The sequence below is a fragment of the Varroa jacobsoni genome, unplaced genomic scaffold (assembly GCF_002532875.2).
Source record: "Varroa jacobsoni isolate VJ856 unplaced genomic scaffold, vjacob_1.0 contig01148, whole genome shotgun sequence".
In the NCBI taxonomy this organism is placed as follows: domain Eukaryota; kingdom Metazoa; phylum Arthropoda; class Arachnida; order Mesostigmata; family Varroidae; genus Varroa; species Varroa jacobsoni.
In genome coordinates this window covers 28,679-51,847 of record NW_019214589.1, presented here as the reverse complement: position 1 = coordinate 51,847, position 23,169 = coordinate 28,679, and the positions used below count along the sequence as shown (strand labels likewise).

The window sequence follows — 23,169 nt, the reverse complement described above, 5'->3', positions numbered from 1 at the left end:
GCGTATATATACATATATATTTAGTGTGCGCAAGCTTGAATTTAAACTAAACAAATGTGCTATGGTTGTACATTTGTTGGTGGACGCCGGTGCCACCAGTTCGGATAGTTTCAATGAAGTATAGAAAGACCTGATGTAATCTTTTCCTGCGCACTATTAAGAGGTCATCTCGGCCAAAGGGGTAATCCTCTAAGGTTCTTCTCCCTACGATGTATGTGACCGCAAGCTGTCGAACGTGGGTGCGTTTGTCCACAGTCGTGTTTGTATGAAAATCTATATGTTTTGTACATGAAATATGACTTCTACTTCTGCAGGACCTTATCTGATGGTGCACATTTTTTCAAAATTACCCTTTTTCTCATGAAAATCAATATCTATCTCAGCTGATCTTATTTTCATTATCTGAGTAGCGAATAGTACGAATTATTATCGTAACGTCTCGAAAACGTAATCCGAAATCGAAAGGTTGTTTCAAGACAAAAGACTGAACGATCCATTCAAAATATTAATGGAAAACACCACGTCATCGTTGCTTCAGGATTTCGCTGGCACTAGGCAGAAGCTCGCTCCTGGATATACTTCACACCCTTGGTATAAACTTCCTGTTTGTCGCCACCGCTGTGATTTCGGTTGAGTGGCGGCGTCGCGACTTTCGAAACAATTCAGCCGCCAACTGGTCGGCATTAGCAATTCAATTTATTACGAAAGCATTTAATTTCTTTAAGCATCGAATCGCATTGCGATGCTTTGTCCGGTTGTTTGAGTGACTGTTACAATGTACCATTGGCAGCTAATGGCGATCGCAAAATGGTTTCTTATCGGTGACGTAACAGATTTCCGCATGGACACATGATGAGGCTGACGTTGTTGTACATAACGCTATGATATCGATACGAATCATGCTCTCGTACCTGATTCTATCAAGTACAAGTTTCGTGTACTTACGTGACGTCATTAAGGGTAGCGAAGATAATGAACATTGTACCAAGTTGTACGTGAAAAGCAATTTCCTTGGAAAAAGGCGGGTATTAATAAGTTTTACTTGAAAATTGTACCCCTTCTGTCGTTGTCTCCAATAGAGGAACAACATCTATGTATTTCAATACACGTCGCCATTAAGAATAAAGCAAGTATTGTCGTCGGGAATATGTTAAAGGCCAGATGTTGTTACTGAGCTAGCCTCAATGCAGGACGGTAAATTCCCAAGGAGTATTGATTTCCCAGATAGAATACTGCGATGATGAATTGTAGGGCGATATAAAAAGATCGAATTGATGTTGTTATAAAGGAACATTGTGTTCCAAGCTACGTATCCTATAAACACAATTGAACGTTTACTATTCGTCAAAGTGTGTTACTTCAATGTTTTCAGCTGTTTGTATAGAAGCTGATATTTCGAAGCGTTAACCAGCTAAATGTTTACAAACAAATTCTAGGTAAACGTCTAAGTGCTATGAACAAGCTGAGACTGGTTTATGAACAGTAACTTGTAGCCCCCATGCTAGATGCGATTTCTGGTATTATCTGGGTCGTAAATGCTTTTTCAATCGTATTATTTCAGTCTCATTATTGGATTACATCATGTTCGTCCTAGACTAACATGACCGCATAGAGAGGGACTTTCGAGTAAAAAGTACATTTGAAGCAATGATTTCCATGCAGCTATGTAAGCGCGAAAACATGCAAACTAGCAAATTGCTATTTTCTGTTCTTCAGAAGTATGTGTCACGCAGGCACTCTGAAAACAAAACATTTTTTTCTCTATTTCAGCAGGTTGTTTCTACATAAAGCGTACGATACAGTGTCGCTATTTTGCGTTTGTATAATAGACACATTCTGTATATGGAACAATACTGCACTAGTTGATGCAAATATAATTTTCTATCGTTAGTATGAAATACTGGTAGGATCTACGAACATTTGTTCTTACTGATCTTCGAGTGGAATTACTTGAAAGACAGTCTTTAGATCACTTCCTTGGTAAATCTATTTAGCATATGTTCAAGCTCAGTAACATAAGCTTTTGAGAGACGTTTATTTTCAGAAAACAAAGCTTATCTATGATTTTTTTTGTTGCACGCTATCGACGGTTGAGCATACGGGAGATTTCTCTTGACGGTTGCGAGTAGGAAGACCTTTATACTAATTGGTATGTAGTCGAAATAAACGAGAATGCTTTCGAAGATATTGCAGCTGTGCCACGTTTGCGTGCCCCTCTGGTAAGCCGAGTTCTACCTCATCGACTGCTAGTTGAAACTCATGTAGGTAGTTTCTAATACATAGGTAGTTCTTTGGAATAAGCCTGGTAAATGCTAAGTAAAATCCGCTCGCGTAGATTAAATTGAAACAAAAATAAAACAAACGCGTTAATTAAGGCAAGCCTGTTTTACGAGGCTAGCTTCCGATGATTTACGAATTAGTCGCTATATTGTACGAAGTGGGCGCCTTAGGGCTCGCACAGTTCTTAATGGCTAACTTATTCGGCTCTCCATACATCAGTAAAGCTACCTTTCTTCGATCGGAAATTTGTTCGGTCCTCGGATAATATATAATAGGATCGGAAACCTTCGTAAAGGCCACAATCTTTTTTAAATGAAAAGACATTCACAAAAGCTGTAAACCGACTAAAAATGATAACGAAACGTACGCAAGCCGAAGAACACATTTTTATGATAAGTTAGTGCGGTTTTATGAAGCACCGTATTGATGTTGAAGCATACAATACTTATACGAAAAATATTCTCGGAACAAAATCTGTAACAATAAGAATCTTTTCGGTGCGACGTGTTACAATTGTATGAAGTTATCAGAAACTCGTTCATGTGTTTCTACACCTACTTCAAGAAGTCGGACGCAAACCAATCGTATCATAAGATATTTCTAGCTATATTTGTGATACGTGGAATGCCAGGTAAAGATCGTGCATCAGCTAACTTCCTAACTAACACCCTGTGGTGTTAGTCATTTCACCTTGTTCGGTTTAGACGTTATCCCTATGCCGTGACGAGAATGGTCTCTATACTAGAACAACTTATCCGGCAACTTATTACCATCGATGCCCGGTTCCGACTTCCCACGGTTTGGTGCTGTGAATGCATTTCTCGATACTCAGTCAGAAGTGACTCCTTGAGCTTCAGAAGGTGCTATCTTGTGTATGTCCTGAGCCGGCAGGTTATGATATTACATAGGCGCTATTTGGATAGGTTGAAATAAAATTAGCATGCTACAGACACGAAAGAGGAATTGCCGAACATGTACAGTCTTGAATCGCTTTCAAAGATCGTCGTTTACATTCTACCGTGCTAAATGAACTTTCAACTCAGGCTCTCATAGAATGAGGACTTGAGCTGAAGGCTTTTTTAATTTACGCTTCCCAGTGGTCGAGTCACTTATAGGAAGATAGAAAACATTTTTTCAATATCACTTTGGTCGCTTTGTTATAAGTATAATCGTATTTTCAAGATGTGGTTTTGTACCCATCATGTCGTGATCTGCAAAACATGGGACACTCTTTATGTGCTCATGTTCAAACTTTCACTCAAACTGCGTGTTCATTACAAGCCTGGCAATCCAAAGATAACACTTTAAGAAAAAATCTCTTCTTCTTCATTACCAGGCCGCAACCAACGCTTTCTAAACTTTTCATTCGCTTTCAAAATTTACATAGGTCTCGTATTTGTTTTTGCTTTTAGTTTCCGCCAACAGGATCTAAATTTGCTGCGTTCTATTGAAGAAGCAGAGTAAAGTTCCATTGCAAATATAGATATTGCAGTACTTTTCTAAAGGTGCACTTTGTGTTACAAATTTTAATCTAAGATAAGACTGGAGGTCGAGTGCATCTGGTATGCTGACCGTTTATAAATTTTTGACGGTGCCGTCGTCACAAGGTGTATTTAGTCCATATAGTTGACCCTGTTTCGATTTCAAAACAAATTAGCTACTATTGGTTGGATCTTTTAGTAGATAGATAAGATACGCAAGGTAACAGTGCGTGTAACGAGCGTATACTCACAAACAATTTGTTGTCTCTTTTATCTATAAAAACCAAAGGGGAACATTTTCATCTTTATCTTTTTTTTTCTAATAATATTTTTCTAATAAAAAAGATATAAGATATCTTTTTTCGAAATCAGTTTTCTCCGATTTTTTTGGAATCGACATTATCAGCATTGTCTATACTAGAGATAACGTTTACGTTTAGATCACTGTGTACAAATAAATTAGTTATTCAATGTCGGAGCATTTTAGTACCAGTTATTGCCACATTGAAAATACGCTTCCTGTGACATCAGATCGATAAGTCCTCAAATTCTTTTTGGTATTAATGCTCAGCTGGGCAAACAAAGGCATGGGCACAGAAAGGAGTGCTCAGGATATGTTCTAATCACACTGTCACTACTATTTCTGTACAGAACCAAAAGGACTCTGACGTTCCGCGAATACCAGCAATTCGTAGAGGGCGTCGCCAAATCTAAGAAGATTCCTGTCGAGGAGATCCGTTTCAAACTGTGTAACTGCGGGCCGCCATCGTTCGGCGGACGCCCTCCTATCCAGGTGAGAAGCAATTCTTGTTTTTTTTTTTGTTTTGCTTTTTATAAGACCTTAGTAGCATTATTGGTCATAAGGAAAGGCTGATTTCTAGATTATCGAAACTAGCGATACCTATTAGTCGAGGTAAATGGCCCTCTCGTTCGTCAGCGATGACCAAGCAACGTTTGTCGCCATACTGATTCATCGGTAGAAGTGAAAACTTGCTGGTTGGTGGACCATATTTTGTTTCGACCCTACCTAGCGCTGAGTTCAGCTACTTCTAGAGAACAACTTCAAGCCGTAGAAGGCTACTTTAACCGTCGTTTTCTCGAGTACTACACGGCGAACACTCGTCACAAACGACATAGCAAGTTACATCCATGGTATTTGCAAAATATGGACATCGATCAAATATTATCGGCCGTTCTTCATGAGGCCATTAATCGTGAGTGTGGAATCAACAAGTTCGAGCACAGATTTAGCAACGATTTTCGTGGCTAAGAGACGATTAGAGATCGACATAAAGGACTCTCTCAAGGCTTTCTAACTAGCGGCACACACGCCTTTCAACAGAACGGTTCGAACACCGTTCTGTTGAAAGACATGTGCTCAACATGTGCCTTTTGAGTTCGTGCAGTACTCCAGTGAGCCGGGCGACTAACTGCGTTCGTAACTGCGGCGGATTCCTGTGTGGGAATATGTTCGATGACGTCGTCTGTAGCTTCGTTACCTGAGACAAAGACTCGTTCGAACAAGCTTAAGCGCATAGATTTCCAGGAATTAATTTTGTCGGTAGCCATCGTTACGTCGTCTGGGATGTCTCAAATATATGCTGCATCTTCCTTTACAACACTGGAGGCAGCACAACAGCATAATCTTCTGTTAACAAGATCACCAAGTCACTATTTTCAGCGCGGATACAGATATTCTTTGTGCTTTTAATTACTTAGCATTCAAATCCGCAAGACATCAGTTTGAAGAAGCCGGGTGGCCGCGATACTCCATGTTGGTAAGAGGAGTGAAAAACATCAGCAACTAGCCACCAGAGCCATTTTCTCAATGCTGCCAAGTTGAAGAAACAATATTTGTGCTGCTCTGCTCAAACCGCTTTAACGAGCATCTTTCGCGAACCCCTCTTGCGCAAAGCACAATCGTAAACTCCCTCTAGATATATTGCTCAATCACTGACATCAGCTGATATCTGTGAAAGGATTTGAGTGTGACTACGCTAACCTTGTTAGCGGATCGAGCATCCAAAGTAAGTTGAAAACACGTCGTGAAACATGCAAGGAGAGGCTCCTTTTTCGTATTGGAATTGAACGTAACTTAGCTAAGCATTTAACAATGTTCTAGCAGCAGACAGAGAGCCAAGAACAGACTTGAGCTCTAACCGCTATAAATTACATTTGATGGCTTCTATGTGCGCTTTCTACGCATTAATACTGCTTAGTCAAATCGCAGCAAATGCTTCGAGGCTCTCTGTCACTCCGAGACGTTTGACCGAATTTTCTAAGCTTTCGCACTTCAGAGTCGACAGGTCAATCCTCCGGGGCTGACTAGGCGTAGGCTCTTTAGCGCACTGATTGATAGTCGTAATGGCAATGACGGCGGTAGTCCCGAAACAGCTTCGCACTTTTACGCGTTTATCTAGCGTTCAATGGTCTAGAGGGCCTGCTACCGCTGGTGTTAGACAAACTGAGTAGTTTGTAATACGGTAGCTGTTTGAAAGCTTAATGCCAGACGTGCTATCTCAGACGTAGTTCCTCTTCCGTATTAATTAAGCTGTAACAGCCAGGTTTAATAATCAATTTCCAAAGCCAACTCAGCCTGCCGATATTAGAGCGACTACTGGGCTTAATTAGGGTTTTTTTTATTATAGGTTCACACGGGCCCTTAATTAAAAATTCATTATATCAAGCAGCAGCAGTAAAGCACCTGGAAAAAATCACAGTCACCATTATAACTGAGATAGACCCTTTAGGCCCGGTCAACAGATGCTGGCTGATTGATTCAATTAAACAAGATCTTTAGACGTAATAATTTAACCAGGTGGGTCCCATCAATATTAACCCAGAGGGTTAATAGGACTGCGCTGTATTGAAATCGACTCCGGTTCGGAGTTCCACTACCGCTAAGCTCCTCGAACGTGCCATATAACTGAAGGGATTTAAAAGTTTCAATGACGTTTATCCCCGATGCCTTGAAAAGGGTCTTTCCTTCAGTCCCTAACCTTTTTCACGTCTAACCTAGTTGGCCTCCCAAATCTCTCTTAACCGGTGGCATTGAATGACCGACCTAACTCACTTTGTGGTCTATTTGCCGAATACGTAAGGGCATCTTGGCTTGCTCCTAATAATAGTGGAGTCGTCAATCTGTGCGATCATGAGCCCCGCATATGACAACTCTCATAGGTCGTGTTTTTCCCTCCGTCTCAGGTAGCCACTGGGACGGGCAAAGAATTACCGAAGTGATGAACAGTGTACTTCAATAGGTCCCGTTGGGCGCTTAAATAGAAGTATCTGGCCACGAAAGAAGCTGTATCATTCTATTGAAATGTTTCTATCGAGTAAAGCCTTAGCTTACATGAATCTCTTACTCTAAGCGTTGCTACCCGGAGTTGCGTGCTTATAGCGATATATGGTGCTGCAACGATCCGGAAGTGTGTCCTATACACTGATGCCACATATTTTTAAATTGAATATAGAAAAAATGTAACGATTGCGACACAATGCGTAGCTTATTTACATTTGACAAATGGTAGAGCAGCTTTTTGTGCGTTAGACAGAAGCATTGTTTCATGCAGATTTCTGCAAATTGCGTTTTATAGTCTACTTCCAAAGCCGGACATCGGAACGCCTTTAGTAGCCCGTCACAGTCGGGAGCACTTTTTCGTTTGGGCTTATTGGAGATAATAATTCCACTTGAAAGCGATGACTGACGAATCCCGTAGTATTAAACTGCCGTTCGATGATGCTTGGCTTCGCTGTGTCTATGAAAACTTACATGACCATCGAATGACAGAGCAGATAGGCGACTTAATTGAGTTAAGAAACACATTTCGTAGCATTTGTTGTTATAAATAATCTGCGTGTTGATGTTGTTTCAAGAGATACCTTTCTATTATATGCAAATGTCTTATACCCATAGGTTGCTTGATGCCCATTCGAGGTGACAAAAAAAAAAGCGCCTTAGACACGAGCCTTGCGGAGTGATATGAGGTGCACTCAAGTCAATCTGAGATTGCAGAGTAATCATTTTAGTGCAGTATCTAGCAAAGCAGGAGAAGCTGGGATTCGTCCTGGCTAATACTTCTACAAATTCGAGATACAGTAGGATAGTAGTTTGTGATATGACTAACCGTTAATAGCTGGGTGGCAGCCGACTAACTTTTAATGAAACGATGTCACCAATAATTAAGAACGTTGTTTGCAAAGAAGAAAGTCAACAATTTCTTCCATAATTAAATACAGAATAGAAAATTGCAATACATGCCGATAGTTCTTTATCAGCGGCCTCGATGCTTTCCTGTAAGGGGGTGGAGGTGATGGCTGATTATTGAAACTAATTTAATTTCGTTTCAATAGATCACCTGAGTCATTGCAATTTAGAAAAGCGTATCTGGTTGGCAATTGCAACAATGATCTATTCCGTTCCGGGAAGACTTCAACTAAGGCTTCGGTGAAGCACGTTTATAAATGCGAGGACCAATCTAGTCGATTACGTAGTCTTCTATCGAACTAGGTCTAATCGAATGATTGTAATCTTGTCTCTTAATAAGACTGCTTAATCATGCACATACTCCACAGTAAATCCTGCTAAGTGAGCAAAAAAGAGGTATCTACAACAATTAATATAGCACGTAAAACACTGGTATAGCAACTCCTCATTTGCTGTACACTTTTTAGCTGAATTTCTTCAGTAGTTCTTCAGAATTCCTCATATCGGTACATTTCAATTTTTAGATCTGGTTGGCTGCTAATACGAAACGAAGCGTGTAACTGTGGCCGGATTCGAACCTAGACCTAATATCATCTAACTAGTAGAGTCTGTCTTTGTTGAGCAATCGAGCAGTGTGTACACCCATACAGGTCAGCCAACAATGCTGGCTGGATCAGGCGAATAGTGACTCACTACTCGTTACTATATAACACAATAATGCACAAAACCACTCATTGTTATAAGCGAACCACTTTACCACATGAAGACATCGATTTTCAGCAACTGTCAGCTAAGATTAATGTACGTGCACCAGGCAAGTAAGCCCTCAATTGAAAATCATAGGTATGAGATTATCCAAAGGATAGGTCGAAGGTACGAGTCTCCAGGGTCGACTCAAATGACTCTATCGTGTCTCCCATCTAGCATGTTTTCAACCACAGTGACTGTGCCTACAGAGGGTAAACGTGTGCCGGTTACTCTTTCAAGAGATGAGCCCAAGCGTGCTACAGCTGGTTTAAACTAGCATATTTGATTTCCATATAGATTTCTGTGGACACATATACAGAGGCACATATAAAGACCCTTACCAATTTAAATTTTTTAAGTAATTTGCATCGTTCGAACAATATCCGAGAGCTCTTATAATTGTATAACTTCAGCTACAGTATGTGTGTTGGAGCTTTGCGATACGCCCACAATCGTTGAAACGGCTGAAATTCATGCTGACTTGAGCGAGCTTCATTCACTGTCTTTATTTAACGTTCGCCAATTTAATCAGTGAAGTCTTTTTGCCTTTTTTTTTTTTTTTTTGTTTATGTCGCGATCTCCGTTGTTATCCTACTGCTGTTATTGACTTGGAACGACTTTCGCTCAACTGAAATCAGATCAAAGAAAAATCAAAGAAAATGAATACAAACTATATACAGACAGTGTTTTTAACTAGCTATTCGGCTTGTGTAGTAATTTGACAGAAGCGGTATTACCAAAGTACATTTGAGTGTGCATAACGATTCTTAACTGTGAGTGCTTTAGAACAAAAGGCCAATTTATTATGGGAAAATTTATTTTGTTTGTTTATTAGTTTCATGGACGACGATGGATTATGAATCTTTTTTTAAATTTCAATCAATCAGAAAAATATATCCTTAGTTTTTTTTTTTTAGACGCAATTAAAAATGCTATTTCACGTTAAAGATCGCATAATCATTAAATGTACGGTCCTCTTCGAAAGATTACTCGAAGTAGGGAGCTTCTAACTGGCCGTAAGGGCACACAATAGTAATGCTTTCTTTTGTTGCCTTCAACAGTGATTAACTCTGCTTGTTCGTCCTACATAAAAGACTAACAAGGCTCGAGTTTTTATAGCTACTCATAGCCATTGGCTGGCTATAGAAACTGGCCAAGCGATTGTGTGGGCGACACGTGCGCGCATGATGAATGAACGCCAAGGCACACGCCTGGCCACCCGCATAATACAGATTGTAGCTAGGACCCACGCTTCCAGTTCCATTGGATAGCCTTTTATAACGCGTGTTATCTTATCAAATATAGGACATTTTCACATTTGCATTGGAGATTCTGTAATTTACATAAGGTCCCACCAAACAAGCTAATCTGATAACACGGTAAATATTGAAAGAAAATGATATTCATCATAAATTGTCTAAACTTCGCTATTATATCGCATTCTCTGCGAGTTCGTGAAATTACATAACGAAACTAAGCCTAAAGAGAGCTTAAGCTCTTCCTTTTGTCATGGGTTTTCAGGCACGTATGGTTTCGAATGGTTGGTACCGGCATCTATCATAATGTGTTTGCTATTAGAAAAATATGGTGGACACCCTCGTTCTACCCTACAATACCATACAATAGTCGTGAACTTGAGTCGGCTATCCGTATCTAGAAGCTAATGTGGACATTAACTTCGTAGTTTACGTTTATCGTCTGTCGGGTTTCCGCCGCTTAATATAAATCTCCGTAGGGGCGTCGAGATCGGGACTGCACGAGCTATCAACGTTGCTGTACAAGATGAAAAAGAAATGCTGAAAAAGCAACTACATTGTTCCTCGGTGCTGTTTATAATGGGTGCGTTACCTTGTGTTACTCTGCAGGCGAACGCATCATTAATACCTCGTGACGAAAATCCTATTACCTTTTTATACATTGACATATCTGCCATTTTTTGACAGTAGCAATTGAGGAAATCATTCCAGTGGGGAGCATTCGTTCGGAATTTCGATTTTTAGGTTGGGTTCAATTCAGATATCTTGATTCTATTGAAAAAATACGTTACACCGGCAACTGTTTGTTAGGTTCTGTTAAGGCTCGAGTGTTGCGCGTAAGCAGGACCTTTTTTTTTCATTCCTGTACCCAACGAGACCTTTCAGTGTGATTATTCCTCTGTGGTTTTTTACGCATCTTCCTAAGATAGACCCTCCATCATAGGTATATCATAGTACTGATGCTGCAAAACCCATCAGTAGATTCACATAAAATTTTTGGTATTCTGACACATAGCATACATAGAGAATTAGTCCATAGTCGGGGATGTTTAATCTTACGTATAGTAAGTCGGCTTAAACTAGAATATACCAAAGTGTTGGCTAAACTTACCGGCCATTTCTACCTGCTATAGGAAGCATAAGCATTAATAGTTGAGGGTAAACTCAATTATCAGAATTTGCCTAACACCTGATATCCATTTGCATACTGAGTAGATTTACTTCCACCGGCACTGATTTGTGCGAAGACATTTCAGAGTGAAAGTGAAAAGGACGAATATCTTTATGGGCATTTACACATTATAATTTGTAATCTTGCAGCCGTACCATCTGAAACGATCGGATACTTCTTCTGAACTTTGAAATCGTAGGAAGACCTTAGATGCAGGCACAGCTCCGCAGAACACATATTTTATATAATTTTATTGGATATCCTTTTTCCCTAAATTTGCGCGAACGATGACCAATCGTATATTTTCTTTTACAATGGTGGCGTATCGCAGTCTCCCCTACTGGACTAATTCGTCCTGGCTGTCTACTGTATATTCTTTGAGGGACTAACTGCAATTGATAGGAATTAACTACGTTCAATATACCTCAAGGCTACAGCATTTTGAGAGCAGTCCCGCTAAAGTCATTTATTAGGCACCTGATTTTTCACTTCTAAGTGTTCCAAAGCCCACTGTACACTAAAAACTTTTTACAGGCAAAGCATTTTTTGAAAAATGATTTGCCTGTACCTGCAAAGAATTTATCGGGAGCAACATTGTTGTAGTCTTAAAGTTTAAAGCCCAGGCATAAACACGCTTCGTTTCATTGCAGTGCCTAACGGCGATATCGAACGTTGAGAGAAGTCGAAACGTCGAGAGAATACGTGCAACAGACATTTCAATAAATATTGTATACATCTCAAGTGCCCTTGATATATTTTTTTGTCATCGAATAAAAGTAATCTTGACTCGACTTGAAGATAATTAAATTGAAAAAAGAGCGTCAGCGGGGAGTGTCTGCAATGCCATAAAGACAAATATGTGTGAAGGAAAAAACGGTATACCATTACCAAAGGACTTTCCAAGTATTCTGCTGTGCATAAGAAACTATTACTGTATAACAGCTCACGCAAGAAATGGGTTGTGTTCTTTCTGATCGCACGAATCGAATTAAAGCTCACTTTCAGGAGTCTCTTAAGAAGCCACTTTAACAGGACAGAGACTTTTAGGTATAACTTAATTTGCTGGAAACGTACGACCAAGTACTCACTTAGCATATATGCAGCACATTCAAAACAAAACTTACTTTACTCATGATGTTCGTACAACTAGCAGGCCAAGCGATCGTATCCCTACTAACATTAAGGGGTAATACATGAGAGTGAAGAAGTGAACTGAGGAAAGAAGACGGACAAGGAGGAACCCAAGCTGGTATTTCCCGCTACAGCGCAGTACTATCGCCACCACAGCTATCATCGTTTCCATTGGAGGTAAGCTCATAGACAAAATTGTCAAACAACGTGGAGCTGGAGAAGCATCCTATCTATAAGTATAATACATGCACGATCTCAAATAGTTGTTCCAAGGCGTCCGCTTGCCCGCTGCCAGTTTTCGTGTAAGGGCCTGTTTGCCTTTTGGAGCGTAAGGTGGTGCCAGCTACGTTAAACACCGGGTGCAACTTTAAAAGCCATTGTTTAAACCAGAACGCTCAAGTTTTACTAGCCGTGTTGTTCTCGCCGTCTCTATTTTCACCGATGACATTCAAGGAGCAGCAGCAGCAGCAGCAGCAAAAGGACGCTATGGCATTACGTCTGGTGGCTTTTGTCCTAACCACAGCCCAGTGATTGGTCTCGCTGCTCTGCTATGAATGCGCGCTATCGCTCAGTCAGTTTCTTGCCCATTGCAATTGTCACCTTTTCAAGGAGCGACTAACAGTAGCAACTTTAAGGGGGCGTTGTGTAAGGGGACTAGAAGTCAGAGAAAGACTGAAAGTCGAAAAAAGGGAGACGGTGTCATTTGTAGGCCGCAGGAGAGGCTGCTTTGTGGTTTGGCTGCCATCGTTGCCTCCAAGCTTCTAAAACGAGAGAAGCAGAAGAGCAGAAGGAAAATGAGACGGTGGCGATGACAACGACGAACTAAGCAAAAAACGTCACAAAACGACGATGGAACGGTAGCGAGAGCCAGGAGACCTACACGCCTAATCTGCTGCCAGCGCCTTCTAAACCTGGTGCAATGTATGAGATCGGACGATGCGTCACTGCTTCTGTCGCCGCTGTAGCTGTATATCTGCTAGCCAACTTGTGTGGGGCATGATAAAGAAAACGGATTAGTTATGATCGTTTCGAAAAATACTGAAGCAGCCCTATAATAGGTTATGTGGTATAAGATACTAAGGATACGATATGACGCTCGAATGAGGATTCCATATAGAGCTAATACAATGATGGTTGTTATTCTGGGGAGACGTTACATACCTGATTTCTATTATTTTGATGAACCTTTACCTTCGTACATCGTCGATACAGTTAGTCATGCGTTTATGTAAATATTAGTCATTGATTTTATTTTAGTTCATGTAGTATATGACGTATAGCACGGCTTTAATCAGTCATTCCTGCCATTTTCCTATTGCTTAAATAACAATAATAGTAATGATAATTAATCACTACCATTTTTTCCTAGATTTGAGGAAAATATTTCCAAAGTTTTGCTCTAGACATGACTGCGAATTGTGTGGTGGTGCAGACAAAATTCGAGAGCGTATTTTATCTGACTCAGTTCGATTGTTCGACTTGGTTGCACCATTTGTTATAATAAAACGTGTTTTATTTGTACAGTGATACGACATGGCATTGCAACCCGCGTATTGTTCAGCAGAACAAATCGCATAGCTTGTTAGCATGGACGCAACACGACGACCACGCTTTCTTTCTGTTTACCGTGACTCTACTTTGTAATAGATGACACACGTGTACTACTCCGTGAGTATCAGACTAAGACCGTGGCTGGTGAAGTATTGTCGTAACGTGCTGCTACATGTCTAAAGAACCGATCGTTTTCTTTTTTCACGATTTCTCTCCGTTGCATGTACATGCCACGCAGTGTACCGTAATAGCAATTGCATAGAAATGGCTTTTGCTTATTCTCAGGTTTCATCCTGACCTTTTTCGACGTGCTTTGTTACTTGAATTGTTGATGCAGCGTATCATTTTTGAATGTGGCGAGAACGAACAGGGATTGAAGGAACATGCAGGAGTGAAAATTTCCGCATCGTCTGCCGTTCGCCGAGTCGCCATCCTTCGCTGACTAAGGTGAGCTCACTCGTCCCGATGTTGTGCCCTGATACAAGGACGCCGTCGGGTCGCGGGAAAAGCCAGGCCTTAGCCGGATGATGGAAGCTTACCTCGGTTTCTTTCTCCATCGACTGGCTGCCTCGTTTGCTGCACGTGCCTTTTCCTTAAGAGATGAAAAAGCCAAGCTAGAAAACTATGAGCCACTGCCTCCTAGGGATATCGACGGAGTTGCTCGAGAGGGAGGGCGCTAGTGCACGATTATGAAAGAGATCAAAGGAAGCAGGGGAGGGCATGCAGCGTGTTTCCACACTCCGATGCCCTAAACACCCAAAGAGAGAGACGAATATGGACGAATGGCGACGACGAGAACGTCATCGTCCTCAGCAGCGGCGGCGCAGCAGAAGCAATCGCAGTAACATTTATCATTAGCTTCCAGAAACAGACACACTCTATTGCTCCGCGTAAAGAAAAAAATCAAACAGAGCTTTCTGCCATCTCTCAGCAGTTGCAGAGCCGGCGGTGTTAGATGCACCTTCTTATCCACCTGCGTGCACCAACCAGCCCGTGTCCTCCGTTACCATTTTTCTCGCAGCATACACGTGTCGTCATGAAGTCATAGTTTCATACTAATCGAATTGCAATGAAGGCAAACGGAGCTATGCATCAACGAGTATTCGCAACGAGCGATATCAACGAGTATTCGCAGATACGACTCTTGCATCTTCCCTTAAAGAGGCAAATATTTTAAGGAAATAGAGGTAGGTATCCGCTCATCTAATGCATTCTTCTTTTCATAAAAGCACGTACAAAAAAATGTTGGAAACAATCTGCGATGGCTCCTTATCTTTTTTTGCAGAAACTAAACACCACAGGGTGTAGTAGAAGGCGAGGAACAGATGCAGGAAATTTCGACTGTTGGCATTATAATTATATGATAAAGTAATTCTGATCGGCATTCTTCAATTACTAGCAAAAAAAAGACTTGCATTTGAGGTATTGATGCTGCGTGAGTTTGCACGCAGAAGCTTTCCTGTATATATCTATAGCCAAAGTGCGTCGTGGTCGAAGGGTTTTACTGCAAATCAAATGTAGGATGTGGATTATCTTGTATCTTTATAAACTACCAGTGTAGTACGTTTGAAGTTGAATTGAAAGCAGGTCATGTTTTTAAAGATGTCTTCAGCACTTTATTGTGTTCACTGTTGTCATCGATTGATAATGAAAGAAGCCTTTTTAACTTATTTTTAAACGATGTAATGTTCTGTGAATGAGTTTGTTCTCGGCAAATTTTATTTTTTACCGTAGTTTGGATGATAGTATTGATAACATTACAGACAAGATAGAAAAACATTTATCAGTTGAAGTGTTTTTAGTGATCCCATTCTATGTGATCTAAGTATAGTGTGCAGAACAAGAAGTGTACACTTTAGCAAGTAATTGTATATTACTTTTTATTACTTAGATCGAGTCAAGGCCACAACCAGCACATCCTCAGGCAAAGTCAATGGCAAATGAGAAAAAAAAACTATATTCCGTGCTAAGAAACCTCTGTCTAATATTGCCATCATTGACTAATCTGCTGAAGCTGCAGCGACATATATTTAGTGCTTATGGTAGCCGCTTAATTTTTGGCGTCGTGTTAAACATATGAGTGATTGTTAATCGTTTGGCCGGTTTCTAGAATTTCTAGAACCGGCATTGACATGGCAATTTAACCGATTTGTTTTTCCTATGACATACTACGAAGAATTACTATTTAAGAAGAATTAAGAAGAAGTACTAACGGAAGCTATAATTGACAATGCCGATTCTCAAGAAATCCAAGACACGAATAGTACGTGGTATGCACAAAAAACTACGAAGTATAAATATAAATAAATATACTATATACGGCTTGAATATAGAGGGTATAAGGCGTAGACTTCATTAGAACGTACACAAATTCAAAAAACGCTTTAAAATTGGCTATTATAGCCTACCTCACTGAAGAATTGCGTTTGCAAAATGCGTGTTGCGCCTCAGAGCGTTGTGCTCCTAGAATAAACTGGAAAAGTTTGTGGAAAAGAAGTGGCCAAAGTTGGATAAAATAGTATAGGTCTGGCAAAGCTGATGAATATGGGTTAGTAACTAATGAAATACACGGGCTTCAAAAAGTGGCGCTCATGAGACCTGTTATAATTAAAAATTTGAGGCCTACGTCAAAAATCGGTCGAATAGCATAGCCACCCCCCGAACTTCGTTAGCTAACTGCCGTTCGTTTCTAAAAGCAGTAACACGTTTAATTGCACAGCTAGGTAGACACCTATACAACAAATAATCATGGCGTTGACTTAAATAGTTACTCGTATTCGTCTAAACGACTGGCAAAGACGCTGCGCATATTTTTTCTATAGCTGTTTACCGAAATAATTAGTTGGTTAAGTATACGAAACCATGATCTGTTAATATGCTTTATGGGGTTCGGCTTGTGCTCTGATTTGTCGATCTCAGGCTTTGATTTAAGATGCACTTTTTAGTGATGCATTATTTCCTAGAGACTTAATATGGGCATTCGTTGTCATCGTTAAACATGGCATTCGACTGCCGCCTGTGTATAAAATAGCTACTGAAGATTTGATTTACGCATTTAACTAGAGGAAGAAAGAGTCCTACAGACGGATGTACAAATAGATAGCAAAGTGAAGCTCTTTCGGAAACTTAAAGACTGAATGATAGCCGGCTGTCAGCTATTAACGAAATACAAAGACGCCCCTTGTCTTCCTAAAACTAAACAACTTAAAATTTCATCAGCTATTTTTTCTTACACATTTAGCATAGTCAGGGTGTTGAAACTTACGATACAAAGAATCAGGCCAATCGTTTTGGAATACAATGGCACAGACGGGTAAGAAGTACCGATCAATCCTGTATCTTACTGAACGGGTTTTTTCATCTTCTGCAAATATATTCAAAGCACTTCCCCTTCGTGACGGAATTCTGAATCCCGCTATTCATTACTAAACTTTGCTCAGACAACATGGAGTGCATATAAAATCCGCTCAGGTTTCCAGTTGTCTTTGAATGATCCCCTGCACCCGCTATGAACATCGTAGGCTATAAAACTGCTAAAGACTCCTAGTTGCAGTCGCCTCTAGATTCCGAATAGAATATGTCAACATTTTTACATTCTATGTCCGTCAGTACCAAGGTTTAACAAAACCTTAAAGATTACACGCATAGATAAAAAGATATCATCATCACTGACAGCGACAAAGAAAAATTTTGTAGATGTATTTGACGAGTCGGGCATGGTCTCACTTAGCTGGGCTATTCTAACAGTTTCATATAAGAAGCCGAGGCAACAAGACGATAGTTACGATTTTGGTAATAGGCCTATTACTGTTGACGTATGTGATATACCTGTGCTAATGTTAACATAAATTGTCATATTTACACGTGGCGACAATGACAAACACATGGAGCGGTGTATAGCACTGGCGTAATGAGTCTCTCTATCTGTCTTGATAGGAACAAAAAACTACTTGCTTGGTTCTACCTCTCTTTCACTCACTTTGTCTCTTTGCCCTGTTCGTCCTTTTTACTCTCATTTTCGTTGCCATTATGCGTTGGCGTCGCTGCTGCATCTGCCTTTATTGCAGAAAGATTTCGTTTTCGTTGTTGGTAGGGAACTTTATCCCGCGCTCACGCAAACGGCTTGGGCCAGGTCTGGCCGTCTGATCGCTCATGCTTCTGTTCGAAGGCATAAAAAAGCAGAACAGAGAAAGCAAAAGGATTTATGACAACGTAACTGCTATCTAGTGTGCCGGGTAGGGCGTACAAAATGTCATCGGTGCATTGCTTGGTCAGGGCATCCATAGCTCCGGGAATGGCGTTGATGTTACCGTAACCTGCATAGATGCTCACCGCAAGGGCTGTGCCTTTAGAGCCGACGGAAGCGTCGCTTCTAATGGATGGATGCGTCAACATTTTTGCAGCCATCCACAGAACACGATCTTCCCTTTTGCCCAGGTTTGCGTTTAAACAACTTTTCCTCCACATGCGCTCAGTCTCTCTTCTAGCGTCCCCTGGCGTTTCATAATGTTTGTTGGGGAAATGCACCGACAGCTTGCGACAATTCATGCCACCGTTCTACTACTACTACTAAGGTAAAATCCTACTTGTCATCTGCAAACTTTTCGCTTCTAGGATTGAATGTATCATCGAAAGAAGTAAATTGTGTCAATGGCAGCAGGCAACAAGATCAGTTGCCTGTGGAGAAAAAGGGCAATATTCATTTCATAAACAGCGGCAGTGAAAAAATGCAGAAAAATAAAAAACTAAAAGAAAATATGAAAATTTGTGTTACTCGGTTGGGTCATTTGTAAACGAACGTCACGCACGAAACTGCAAAACTCCCACTACAATGGCGATGCTAGACGCGGACTACTAAACAGGACATGTATGTGTCACCTTTCGAAAACAATCAGATTCGACAAGGTGCAGCAGTGTGTAGAATGGAAGACAAGCCAGTTTTAGAGAAGGGCATAGTCAGCTGCTTCATAAATATATGTACGCGTATCTATAGCACAAAAAAATACGGGAAGCAGCTGAGATGCGCAGAAAAGGCGGATTTATTACGAGGCGGAAGTAAAGCTAAGAACCAGGAACAGGTTCAGAAGGAGTGCAACCCCTAGACCAACCGAGCAGTTGAAAAGCGGGCGTAAATAAGCCTACAAGCCTGGGATACAGGGCCGGGGTTTTAGCCCATTTTTGTTTTTAAGTCGTTCAGGCATGAGCTAATAAAATAGAAACTTCTTTTTTGTAGGTATTTAGTTCTGCTCTTCTTTACTGGTACCTGTGTAATGTGAACTGTGCATCGAGATTTCTACGCTTTGACCATTAAAATATAGTTGTTGACAATATTTTATTTATTTTTATTTTACTTATATAGTATTTTATTTATTCTGCGTGATGGCATAGGCGTAGAGTACATGTAAATGCGATAATTAAATTTTTAGATTTAAATAGTAGATAATCATAAAATTTAAATACTCATTACACTCCCTTTGTACATATAAGCCTATTAATGTTAACGATCGAGATAAATAACTTTAAAGCCAGCATACCCACCGTAGCGGAATAGATTGGTCCGCTGGAGAAACTTAAGCTACGAGAAAACAAAATTTATAGACCCAAACTAAAAGGATCTGTTTTTTTATTAGGTACACTTAAGGCAAGCATGTGACCAACTGAAAAGTAACTTTTGAGTTTACCTGTAAAATTATTTATCATGGTCTTTTTAGAGGAGCTCTACATACCAAATAAAGTAGCACTTCACATCAAGGAGGGTTCTCCTTGCTTATTCAATAGTTTTCAAAGCGCTAGTAAAACTAGCTTAAGGACGTCCCTGTCCTTAAATTTATTTCATAGACCCTGTGTGTTCACTGCGTTCTAGGAACGCTGAAAGTCACATGCTTAACCCAGTTTTTCAGTACACTAATGGATACATTATACATATATAGAGAGAGAGGGAGATAATGCTCTTGAAAAGTTAAAAAGCCTTTTTTGGTGCGTGGTTCTAGCAGACTGCACAGACGCCAATTACAGATGTCTATAACTGTACTTTCAAAACCTTCTTTAATATAGATTTTATGCTGCGATTTAAAACTCCCAGGAAAAATCGAACCTCACAAAATGAAAAATCCAGGGTTGATTTACCATGTACTTCTGTGTTCCTCATAATAAGCCTCACCACACGCGAACAATAATCAGATGAATGTTATTCTATTGAACTAAATATTATAAAAAAAAAAAAAATCTAAAAGTTTCCTCTTCTTCAGTAGCTGGCTATCAGTCGTAATATCCGACCTTGTATTACAATTCTAACTGAGAAGCAAGAAAAAGACTAGTGGTTCAAGTCTTTGCTTACAACAAATGTAAATGTAAGTTATACTATATATATTGAGTATACCTACTTTCTGACAAATTCAGCAATGTGATCTAGCTGGCAATGTAGTAGAACTACCAGGTAATCGCTTTTTTTTTTATCTAAGTTATTCACCATTTAATCTATTCGTAAATTTTTAATAAAAACATATAAAAAATAATCAAGCTCTGAAACAATATAGATATAAGCATTAATTTAAATGTGTTGGATAAACGTTTTATACTTTCTTTCGCAGGGGTCCACTGGCGTCAAGCCTGATCGAAGCACTGGCGGATATCGTAGGTTCGATGGTAATAAATAATTAGAGCGCGCTGTATTTGTCTCCTGTACCCCCTGTTCCGAATCGCAGAACATCAGAATGCCGGCGGGAGGGAGAAAAGCCGAAAGCGGAAACGTAGGCGTGGACTGGGAAAATCCGAAAATCGCAAGTGACGCAGTGGAAGACGAAAGAGAAGGGAATAAGCTGACAAAAAAGGCTTTAGGGGGGCCGAATGCGAGTGGGAAGTGAACCAAAAGCGCTGCAAGTCCAGGGCCGGTGGCAGCGAACATCCATAGGGTACCGCCGAGGCCGCCGCCGGTATCATTGCCTTCGCAGCGCCTACGAAGTTCATCACCGACAGATGCCTTGTTGCGATTACGGAACGACTCATTCACACTACCACTTAGCTTGATAACACTATGCGTCACTCTTAAGCAGCTCGAACGAAATTGTGGCCATTTACAATAACTCTATAATTTAAATTGGTTTTATTATTTTTACGTACGTCTATCACTACATATATGGCATGCACGCATACGTTTCGACCACCGTAGCACTGCTGCGACCGATCACAGCACAGACAACTCTATTGTACCTCACATCGGAGCGAAAATAAAAGCGTATTCATAGATTTATCTCACAGCTATTTTTTTTTCTATCTACAGGAACTATTGCCAGAGTGAGCATGATCTGTTCTGTTCATAGTTCTACCTTGAAAAACAGGCAAGTTATGTCTACATAATATTTACAGCGTATATCGCCATAGCATACTCTTATAGCTACACATATATACTGATCGCCCACACAGACATATATAAGATTAGTTATTAATAATATTGCAATTAATAGTACTTTTATAGGCAAGGGGCTAGCATTACTCTGGTCATTTTAGACTTTTCGAGTAGTGAGAGCCGTTGCTGAAGTACGTAAGGTAGATCAACATAAACATTACTGACGAGCTTATATTCTTGTAATAAGCTTGCCGTATATGAGCAGCTGCGCCTATGAAGAGGTATCAATCTGCAGGTTCGCTTAAATAAATAATTTGCGAGCACCACCATTCCCGTTCAGATATCTTCGAAATGTTTATTTCCAGATACAATATTTGATATTTGGTCATATCAGAGATTAGAATTTAGTTTAATCTTAGTCTGGTTTGAGATCATAGCGTAATAGGATTCAGTCATTTCCCTTGTGGCTACGTAGCGGGTTCCCATGTCGTTTCTATTTGTGCCAAACCGTTACCGTGCCTACACGATGGATCTGTAACACGGACCAGCAATGTAACAAGCCTTCTCCAAAACGTCGCACTAACACAAGGTTCCTATAAGCGAATATAATCTTTTAACGTTCAAAATGTTGCGTAGGTTACTTCCATGGAACAGTTCAATACGCTTACCACAAACGAAGAATTTCATTATTTTTCTATTTACTCACTCACAAACCCAACTTACGTTAAGCGAGAAATTATCTAAGATTATAACGATAATGTGACGTTCGATTGTCCCTTTTGTCAGCTAAAATTGCCATTGTTGTATGTAAGCTAAAGCTTAAATGCTATCTTTAACTGTACCCTAGGCAATAAGTTAAGCGTGTATTGAGTTGGTGTTAAGGCTATAGTTCGTATGTATCACAGCATAACACGTTCTGGATGTGAAGGAGCGTCACGGAATCGTTGATTTTGTAAAAAAAAAAAAAACATTTCAAGATTTGTTGTGGATTTGATGCTATGCTATTAGCTGCGAAGGCTAAAATAGGTGTAATCGAAAGCTCCGTAACAGCTTGAATGATGGCAGATAGCGTGTCTCCGGCAGTATCTTCCCTGGAATCAAATAGTCATAACAAACGCATTTTAAAAATTTTCCGACAGTGAATGGTTAGGGATAACAACGTATAGAACGAAGGAAAATGTGTTTCTTTACCTATCGAAAGACATTGAGTTTGGTTTCAGATTTACTTTTTACTTGAGTAAAGGGCCAATTCACAAAACGCGAAGGCCTCCCGATAACGATAGGCACAAGAATATAGAGTACAGGAGTCGTAACTGCAATGGATTTTTGTTGTGGTCTATGATAATAGTCTACTTCCACCCGAAGTTCTTTAACATGAACTTGTTTCAGCAGCCCCAAAATATTTCTAAGAAGTCCAATCAACTTTAGGTGACCTCTGTTACTTGTCCTTCATCAACATATTATCTATTGTTAGCGCATAATAATCACGATTTGTTTAGGAGAATTTTGCAATAAAAGATGCCATATAGTAGTATTTTATGGAGGCATACAAACTGGGTGCTATAAGTACGTTAAACGCTTGAAAAACTTGCACCAACAATATGGAATTTTTGATAATATTCAGTTAGTCTGCAATCTAAGCTTGACCGAAAGGATAAGTGCACTATCTCATATTCATCACCCGAAAAAGTTATGGAATTTTTTAAACGATTCATTTTCAATTAAATTAGGTAAACACCTTTTTAGGTCCTATCGTTGCCTTCGGGGATTTTATGCTTAGTTAACTGACACAAATATTTCCCTAAAGGCATTTTCAGTAATTAGTTATATATTTTAACTTAAAATTGTGTTTCAAGGTGTTAGTGTGTTTAGTGTTTTTATACAAACTAATAGTACCAATATGTATTTTTTTTTCGGACACGAACAAGACTCGTACTCGCACTTAAATCTAGAAGTCAGGATATTCATCAAAATGTGTTACTGATTAGATATATATAGAA

The 23,169-nt window shown here is 39.9% G+C and overlaps 1 protein-coding gene across 4 annotated transcripts in view; it reads left to right on the top strand.

Annotated features, from left to right (window-relative positions):
- Nucleotides 1–21,073, top strand: part of LOC111271863 (uncharacterized) — a 48,144-nt gene extending 27,071 nt beyond the window's left edge. For 2 of the 4 annotated variants that reach the window (XM_022852874.2, XM_022852873.2), the window contains exons 5-6: nucleotides 4,413–4,554; nucleotides 20,415–21,073. In XM_022852874.2, the coding sequence (XP_022708609.1) occupies nucleotides 4,413–4,554; nucleotides 20,415–20,480 (208 nt within the window). In that variant the 3' untranslated portion in view covers nucleotides 20,481–21,073. Of the gene's footprint in view, nucleotides 1–4,412; nucleotides 4,555–12,292; nucleotides 12,451–20,414 lie in introns of all 4 variants that reach the window. The other 2 variants (XR_002687180.2, XR_002687181.2) reach the window with 2 other exon arrangements.
- Nucleotides 21,074–23,169: the final 2,096 nt, after the last annotated feature.